The sequence below is a fragment of the Jaculus jaculus genome, chromosome 13, assembly GCF_020740685.1.
Source record: "Jaculus jaculus isolate mJacJac1 chromosome 13, mJacJac1.mat.Y.cur, whole genome shotgun sequence".
Taxonomy (NCBI): Eukaryota; Metazoa; Chordata; class Mammalia; order Rodentia; family Dipodidae; genus Jaculus; species Jaculus jaculus.
Window position 1 is genome coordinate 2,682,752 of NC_059114.1, and position 9,751 is coordinate 2,692,502.

Genomic DNA, 9,751 nt, shown 5'->3' on the forward strand with positions numbered 1-9,751 from the left:
GAATTAAATAATGAGAAGGGTTATGATCAAAATACTTTTGTATATATACGAAAATGGTAAAAAAAAAAGGAAACAGGTGGGCATGGTGACACATGTATTTGATCCCTACACTTGGGAGGCAGAGGTAGGAGGATTGCTGTGAGTTTGAGGCCAGCCTGGAATTGCAGAGTAAGTTTCAGGCCAGCCTGGGCTAGAGTGGGACAACTACCTAAAAAAAAAAAAAAAAAAAAAAGCCAAGTGTGGTGGTATACACCTTTAATCCCAGCACTGGGGAGGCAGAGACAGGAGGATTGATGTGAGTTGAAGGTCAGCCTGAGACTAAAGAGTGAATTCCAGGTCACCCTGGGCTAGAGTGAGACTTTACCTGGAAATAAAAACCAAAATAAGTAAATAAATAGAGTGTTGGCAGAAGTACCCTGTGGGGGTGGGTAATGCTATTCCCAGAAGCTATAGATTGTTACAGAAAAATTTCAGTGCCAGGGGTGGGATACCTTCCAGTGAGTTGTTAGTCAGGAAGGCTTTTGATGCCTGCCCCCAGACCATACAGGCTATTGCCGAGGCTCTTGGCTGCCCACTAGAACTAGATGGTGATACCCTACTGCTGAAGAGTACACACGCTTAGTCTACAGGACACGGGGAAATCAAGCTGGAGCTCAGCTGGAAGCCTTCTCTCTGCCAACTAGCAGTCATGATGCTGGAAAGAGCTATTCAGCCTCCTGGGGGAGAAAAGTTAAAAGCACTGTCTTTTCAGAGACCTTTTGCTGTTGCCAGACTTTTAGTGACTCACACGTTTAATTACACAGCCATATCTCTTTTATTACATATAAATACAGCCACACCCACCTAGGCTCTTTTCTCATATTCTACTTTTATTTTCATCATGTTCCAGAGTTTAGGAGTTCTTATGCACAGCACCTGAAATATAGATGTGTGGCTTTGCAAATAAGCACCTTTAACTTCTGAGCCAAAAAGAAATATTTTTAATCTGTTAACATACACAAAATTGTGGCATAATCTTTAATTATTTGAACCTTAACCAACTCTATACTTCTGTCTGTGGTACTTTGGTAAACTTGTTCAGTAATGACATAAATGAAAATTAAAGCATTAAGACTAATTGTTGGAGGCATTACATCTTAAAGTCATACATAACTTTTTTTAGAATTTTCTTTTACTGTTTACCATGAAGTAAATAGATTTTTAAGTGTGTGACAGATAAATACTGTTTAATGTCTCAAATGTGGCCTATTTACCTTATAACATAGGGGAAAAGAGTAAATATTTCCTCTGTGAGTTTTTTTTAATGAGGCAGGGTTTTAGATATAATAACCTTAGGAGAGAATATTAATGAGTCGATTTTAACCTTATGATGTAGTTAAAAGGTTGACAAATAGAGGAACCTAGTTACCTTGGTTGGGTACTCTAAATTCAGTCTTTCATGACCATTATTTTGACCAGATTAGCATTAATGAGTTAAAGTTAAGTTTACAAACTAAATACCATGGTAACCTGCTACCAGCCAGTGCCATACTTTGTTAGCCTGATGTAAGCCCTGGCTAATCACAAATTTACTCATATCTCCACCTACATACTTTACTCATACCTTCATCTGCATACTTTTTTTTTTTTTTTTCGAGGTAGGGTCTCACTCTAGCCCAGGCTGACCTGGAATTCACCATGGAGTCTCAGGGTGGCCTTGAACTCATGGCAATCCTCCTACCTCTGCCTCCTGAGGGCTGGGATTAAAGGCGTGCTGCATACTTTTACTTTACAATCTATGTAACCACTCTGTAACATTTTTTTTAATAAAACATTTAACATTCAACAGTTAAAGCTTCCTCTCCAGTTTATCTTCTTTCGTTATTTCCTCTCATAACTACCAACAAAAAGTTTTATTGTCTTTACCATAACACTTTTAATATGACCACTTTTCCCCCTCAAAAGACCTCTTGAAATAACTTTTTTGAAAGAGTAGGCCAGATTTGACTTATACTATTTACCTAGAATAAATATATAGATTTTGGAACTTTGTTTCTTATAACTTTCCTGAAACACATTTTTAAAAATATGAAAGTAGATTTAAACATTATTAGAAGTTTTAGAATTTTTTTTTTACAAATTTAGTATCAAGTCCTTTTAAATTTAAATATAAATATTGAGGCTATTGTCTGTTAGTAGTTTCATAAATGTAAAACAGTTACAAATTTCTTATAAGAAGTCCCCATCTGTTTATAGCAATTTGGCATTCATTTATCATCATGCTGGAGGCCAGGATCCTGAGATTCCCTGTGCTTGCAACTCCCTGGCTCTGCAAGGCAGGGAAGCTGGGAAAGAGCCTCCCTGCACCCTAAAGTTCCTGGGGAGTTTTGGACTTTCCTTAGGGCTACAAGGCAGCTTTTTGCTTCTGTCATTTTATAACTCTTTTATTTATTTATTTATTTAAATTTTTTTGGTTTATTTTTATTTATGTATTTGAGAGTGACAGACAGAGAAAGAGGCAGAGAGAGAGAATGGGCGTGCCAGGGCTTCCAGCCACTGCAGACGAATTCCAGATGTGTGCGCCCCCTTGTGCATCTGGCTAATATGGGTCCTGGGGAATTGAGCCTTGAACCAGGGTCCTTAGGATTCATAGGCAAGCACTTAACTGCTAAGCCATCTCTCCAGCCCCATTTTACAACTCTTTAAGAGTAGGAAAATCTTCTATTTTATTTTCTATGATCTTAATTACTTTTAGTGTTCCTTCTGTGGGACATTCAACAGTAAAAATTGGCTATGCTGTCTTGTACAGTGGAATTGGTGGAAAACATCCCCATAATGAAATAGCACTGCTCAGAACAGAAATCATTCTGCAGCCTTAGGGCTGTGAGCCACGTACATACTCATACGCACACATTTATGTCAAGTGCACTTTTCATATAGACTCTAGATAGTCATTTTCCCTTGACATATTCATTCATTTATTCAGAAGTTATGCATGCATCCCCATTTAAAATTTCTCTTTTATTTACTACTTTGGAAACTAAAGTCAAACCTTGTTACCAGGAAGGGTGTCAGGAGAGGCTGAGGGAGCTGGAGGAGCCGGAGGAGCAGTTGTGGCGAGGTCCTGTATGGCATCCAGGTCAAAAGCAGAGGGTGAGGAGGAGTGTGGGGGAGGGGTTGAGTGAGAGCACATTCCTGAGACCTTGCCTAGAAGGACCTGGTGGGAAGAGCAGGTAGAGCTCAGAGAAGGCCTTGCATACAGAGTGAAAAGTAGGGTATTTTGGACCATTTGCCTGTATTTTTTTTTTTTTTTAAATCAGTGAGAATTTGGAAATCAAAAGTATCATTCTCAGGCCATTCTGACCCGTTGCCCAGCTTATGAATGTGGCCAAGCAGAGTTGCAGAGAAAGATGAGATGTCATCCAACAGTCATCTTAAGGAGACAGGGAAAGAGCAAAACAAGGGTGAGAGAAAAATAAACCAGAGCTTAAGCTGGGTTTATACAGAACACCAACATGACCCCCTGGCCCATCAAGGAGAGCAGGGCCTGCACCTCCCATGTGGGCAGAGGCCGTACAGGTCACAACCTGTCAGCTTTCTAGCCTGTTAGTGGGTGAGGAAGGTGACTGTGCTCCTGATGGCGAAAGCCGCTCGCAGTAGAAGATGAAAGTGGCTGGCAATGGAAGATGAGAGCTCAGGAGGGAGAGGGAAATGAGGGAGGGAAGGGGGTATCCTGAGATGGTGCAACCAAGCCAAAAGGCGCCCCTTAGGGTATGGTAGACCAGAGAGCGAGACACCAGAGGAGTCTTTCTCAAGACCTGGGGTTGGGGCCTAATGCCCAAGGGGTGTAGCATGGCGTGCCAGCATGGCTTCCACAAGGAGGGATGAAACCCAAGAGCAGACCAACCTGAGAGGGGCGCTTACTGGGAAGCAGAGAGCAGATCGGGAGAAGCGAGGCCAAATCACAGGGGGTGTGAGAGCCCATATGAGGCAGAGATGGTCCGATGCCTTCAGAGGGTCAAATGGCAGCTTGGTGGTCTGGTCAGGGGAAAGGAGGTCTGGCTGCCCAAGAAGGCAACCAACCAGAAGCCTTCCTATCTGAGTCTCAGCACCAGATGTAAGGTGCAGGAGTGACCAAGACCACAGAGACCACTCTGCGGCAAAGATGGAAGCGTTTATTCAGGGGGAAGGGGTAAGCATGAGCTGCCAGGACTGACTCTTAAGAGCGGAACAGTCAGCTTTGAGATTATAGATCATGGGCCATATGGAGTTCTTCATTTGGGGGAAGGCAAGGAAGGAAAAAGAACTCCTTTGTTCTTTACATTTCAAATAGCTAGGGTGTGAGACCAGAACCACTGACCAGGTGTCATGAGAGATAAGGAGGCAGGAAACCTAAACCTGGAGCACTGTTAGGCAAGGAGGGGTGATGGCTGAGTGGTTCCTTGAGGAACGTGATGACCCACTTCCTTGTGTCTCTGTCGCCCTCCTACTGTGACTCCATTTTTGTCCTGACCTAACCATTTTTATTTATTTATTAGAGCCAGATGGAGAGAGAGAGAGAGAGAGAGAGAGAGAGAGAGAGAGAGAGGGAGAATGGGTGAGCCAAGCCCTCTATCCACTGCAAACAAACTCCAGATGTATGCACCATCATGTGCATCTGGCTTACATGGGACCTGGAGGATTGAACCTGGGTCCTTTAGCTTTGCAGGCAAGGACTTTAACTGCTAAGCCATTTTTCCAGTCCCATACATGACTCTTTGATGTTATTGTAGACCATGTCCAGACAAATTTTCTATCTTTTTACATAGTGAAATTTATAGCTGTTAGAAGACAAAGGTGCTTTGGCATTCTGTTGGCTCAATTCTGTGATAAAAATGACAATTATACAAGCCTTCAACAAGAATGAAGTTCATCATGAGATTTTTTTCCCCCTTGGTTCTGATTTCTGTTGCTCAATCCATAGGTTTGAAGGATTGCTTCATGGTTTTGTTTGATTTTGGTTAGATGTAGCTAGATTAGAAAGGAGGAGAGTAGATGATTTGGTGTGTCAGACACAAGATGTTATATGAACTGTCACCAGTCCTCCAGCTAAACACTGGTATCATATTTGGAGCTTTACAATATACTCCTCACCCTCACTGCATTTTTTTTTTTGTGGGTTTTTGAGGTACTTTTGCTCTAGCCCAGGCTGACCTGAAATTCACTATGTAGTCTCAGGGAGGTCTCCAACTCACAATGATCCTCCTACCTCTGTCTCATGAGTGCTGGGATTCCAGGTTAATGTCACCATGCCTGGCCTCCCTACCACTACAGCTTTGTGGGTAGGTAAAAGTCTTTGGATGAATTTTAAATTTTTACTTTAGTATTTATTTATGTATGTTAACTAATCAAAAGAAACAACCTTAGAAAACGTCCTCCCACCTTACTGTCTAGACACAAGTCTCTTTAGTGAGTCCTTTACGTCCTTGTTTCTTAGCGTGTAGATGACTGGGTTTAGCATAGGAGTCACCAAGTTGTAGAAGAGGGTAAGAAACTTCCCTTGGTCCTGAGAAGAATTCCTTCCTGGTTGCATATACATGTAGATAATATTCCCATAAAACAAGGCAACTACAGTGAGGTGGGACCCACATGTGTTGACAGCCTTCCTCCTGCCTACGGCTGACTTGATTCTCATCACTGCCAGGGCGACATGGGTGTAGGAGATGAGGATGAGAGACAGGGGTGCCAGGACAATTGTCACCGACAAGACAAACACAGTGCTCTCCACAGCCACGGTGTCCACCCAGGCGATTTTGATCAGAGCTGGCATCTCACACAGGAAATGCTTCACCTGGCACCTGCCACATCGTGGCAGCTTCATAGTCACTGGAGACATAACCAGGGAGTTGAGGAGGCCAATGCCCCAGGCCACAGACACCAACTTCCAGCAGAGCTGGGGATGGATAATGACTGAGTAGCGAAGGGGCTTGCAGATTGCAGTGAAGCGATCGAAAGCCATGACTGCCAGGAGAATGCATTCTGTGCCCCCCAGCCCCAGGAACATGAACAGCTGGATGGCGCAGCCCACATAACTGATGGTCTTGTCCAGGCCACTCAAGTTGAAAAGCAGCTGGGGGATTGAGCTGGTGGTGAAGCAAAGGTCGAGGAAGGACAAGTTGGTGAGGAAGAAGTACATGGGAGTGTGGAGGAAGGGGTCCAGGCAGGAGACAAGGATGATGATGACGTTGCCTGCCAAGGTCGCCAGGTAGAAGATGAGGACGAACACAAAGAGAACATGTTCCAGGCCTGGTCTGTCTGAGAAGCCCAGGAGGATGAACTGACCCTGGCAAGTCTTGTTGGTCATGTCAGGGATGGTCATTACACACCTGTAGGAGTCCATGGGATCATGTCAAGATGGTCATTACACACCTGTAGGAGTCAATGGGATCATGTCAAGATGGTCATTACACACCTGCGGGGAGTCCATGAGATCATGTCAAGATGGTCATTACACGCCTGCAGAAAGTCCATGGGATCATGTCAATATGATCGTTACACGCCTGCAGAAAGTCCATGGGCTCGTGTCAGGATGGGCAGTGTGCTGATGGACGTGATGGAGCTGCTGATGGTCTCCATGCGCTCAAGTCTCCATCAGTAGTCTGGATAATGGGTATGGCTGCTTTGGTCAGATAAACCTTCATTTAAATTGAAGCTCAGGCTGGAGAGAGGTCTCAGCGGTTAAAGTGCTTGCTTGCAAAGCCTGACAACCTGGGTTAGATTTCCCAGTATTCACGTAAAGCCAGGTGCACCAAGTGGTGCATGTGTTTGGAGTTCATTTACAGTGGTGCCTATTTTCTCTCCTCTGTAAAATAAATAAATAGGGCTGGAGAGATGGTTTTGCAAGCCCTGGCATGCCCATTCCCACTCTCTCTGACTGTAATTAATAAGTAAAAATAAAATCTTTAAAATAAATAAATAAATAAACTAAGGAACTAAGGTTCATGCCTAGTATGTTGGCAGGTTATCTTAGCTAGAGAGTTAGAAAGGCAACACATCTCTGATATGAGTAGGCAGGAATTAATTTATGCAATGCTTATTATTCTGCCTAATGCAAACCATGAAGAGTCATTTTATTATAATAGTCTTCTTAATCCTTGCAAGTTTTTTTTTCTTTTTGGTTTTTCAAGGTAGATTCTTGCTGTAGCCCAGGCTGACCTGGAATTCACTATGTAGTCTTAGGGATGGCCTTGAACTTATGGTAGTCTTCCTACCTCTGCCTCTCAAGTGAGTGCTGGGGTTAAAGGCATGTGCCACCACGCCTGGCCTTCCTTTTGAGTCTTGTAGCTCAAGAGCTGCTGGGCTATAACAGAATGCTTACTGTTCCATGCTTGAGTGGGGTATTTACAGTGTTCTTTCCCAGACCCTAGCTTCATCAGAGCAGAGCTGTGACACCCAGCCCCATGTCCTCTGGAGAGATTGAGGGTTTTGCTTATTATTACTGACAGTTGAAAAGAAAATGCATCTCAAACTTATCTTTGTCTGACTGTAAATGTGCCATTGTCATCTAGTTTCTTCCCTTTACTGTTGCCCATCCCATAGTAACAAGTAATGTTACTTTCCATTCTACCATTCTAACATTTCAATTCCTTTATAACCAGTAACCTTATTTCAAAAAAAAATTTTTTTGAGGCAAGCCTAACAGACTGGCCTTTCTTTTAAATGTGAGAGAATGAGAGAGCAAAAGAGTGTGTGACAGAGAGAACTGGCATACCACGGTCTCCAGCTACCATAATCGAACTCCAGAGGCGTGCACCACCATGTGCATCTGGTTTACGTGGGTTCTGGGGAATTGAACCTGGATCCTTAGGCTTTGCAGGCAAGCACCTTAACCACTAAGCCATCTCTGCAGCCCAAGAAATTTTAAAGAATGAGAATCCTGGAATGACTTATAGTAGATGCGTGATTGGATTTGGAATTTAGAATTTTCTAGGACTGCTTTACATTTAAGTATGATGACAGGACGCCAGCCATAGTAATCTACATAAAAAGACATCTGCTCTGGATTGAGAGCTGTCATGAAGATGCTGTGCAGGCAGGTGAGCCACGCCCCAGGGAGAATCCACAGCTCGGGCTTGTCAGGCAGGAAGCGGGAGCGTGGTGAGGCAAGGTGCTCGGGTTTTGTCTGGTCATTGCCCAGCTGTTAAATTGCACAGAGGGCAAAGAGAACACTTAAGGGTGATAACACAGGGCAGTATGGAGTTTCTGTAGAACCTCATAGTGAACAGGTTGTTAGGCAGATGGGCACTTGCATCATTCCAACTTCTTTTTTTCTTTTGTTCGTTTGGTTTTTTGAGTTAGGGTCTCACTCTAGCTCAGGCTGACCTGGATTTCACTATGTAGTCTCAGGGTGGCCTCAAACTCACAATGATCCCCCTACCTCTGCCTCGTGAGTGCTGGGATTAAAGGTGTGTGCCCCCATGCCTGGCTCCCAACTTCTCTTGTTTGAAACAGGGTCTTACTCTGTAGCTCAGGCTGACCTGGAACTCACTATACAGCCCAGAGTGGCGTCTAATTCATGAAAGTCCTTCTGCTGTAATCTCCTGCGTGCTAGAATTACAGGTGTAGACCACCACACTCAACTAATTTCTAACTTTTCAAAACGCTGATATTTAACTGCATGTGTATGTATGTCTATGTTTGTGTATAATGTGTTGATCTGGAAAATGAAAGGAACTTCAGGTAATTTTCAGTCTTTAGAAAATTAAAAGAACTGGTCCACTCTGGCACAAATTGAGGCGGTAAGATCTGCAGAATGTTAGAAGGATTTGGCAAAGAGTTTGTTTGACTAATGGGTTCAGTATTTTTTAGTTGAAGATTAGGGTAACTAAGTAAAATGGGATACATGAATTTTCCATCTGTTTAAACATTTAAGACAGTCAATGTGTTCTCAAAACTGAGAGACTAAGTTGTAGAGATGACTCAGTGGCTAAAGACGCTTGCAAACACTGCTGGCCTGGGTTTGATTCCCCAGAACCCACATAAAGCCAGATGCACAAAGAGGTGCATGGGTCTAGAGTTCATTTGCAGTGACAAGAGGATCTCATACACCTACACTCTGTGTCTGTCTCTTTCCTAAATAAATGAATAGAATTTCTTTTTAAAAAATTGCCTCCTGCCATTTTTAATTAGTTTTTGCAAGGAGAGAGAGAGAGAGAGAGAGAGAGAGAGAGAGAGAGAGAGAGAAATGCCAGGACCTCTAGCTGTTGTGAACAAACTCCAGATGCAACCCCACTTTGTACATCTGGCTTTATGTGGGTCCTGGGGAATTGAACCCAGATTTTTGGCTTTGTAGGTAAGTGCCTTAACTGCTGAGCCATATCTCCAGCTTCATGTATAGAAATGTTGTAAAAATTGAGGCTGATATAAAGAAGTGGTCATAAGAGTATGTGGTTAGAGAATAATGATGTCTAATAAAATCAAGGACTTTCCCAATATGAACCTAAAAACCTAATTCTACTTTAGAATGAATTATTAAAATGTTAACCTGATCGATATTGTATCCAATATGATGACTCCTCAGGGTTATTGTGAATGGGCTTTTTCAAAGTTTTGGAGGTATTTATATATATTTTCTGTTTCATATAAATAAATAAATAAATAAATAAGTTCTTTTGAGATAGAGTCTCACTCTAGTTCAGGCTGACTTAGGATTCACTATGTAGGGATTTGATTTTTTAATAAACTGGTGTTTTAAAAAATATTTTATTTTTATTTTTATTTACTTATTAGAAAC

General features: G+C 42.7%; 1 protein-coding gene across 1 annotated transcript; it reads right to left on the reverse strand.

Moving 5' to 3' along the window:
* Positions 1-5,401: 5,401 nt before the first annotated feature.
* LOC105944939 (olfactory receptor 2W3-like) lies at positions 5,402-6,337 on the reverse strand. Its single transcript, XM_012951779.2, has one exon. It carries the CDS (start codon positions 6,335-6,337, stop codon positions 5,402-5,404), a length of 936 nt encoding a protein of 311 aa, XP_012807233.2.
* Between the last annotated feature and the right edge of the window lie 3,414 nt (positions 6,338-9,751).

What these genes read in the sequence shown, in the direction of transcription:
- LOC105944939 (XM_012951779.2), bottom strand. Translation starts at nt 6,337, where the DNA reads ATGACCATCCCTGACATGACCAACAAGACTTGCCAGGGTCAGTTCATC.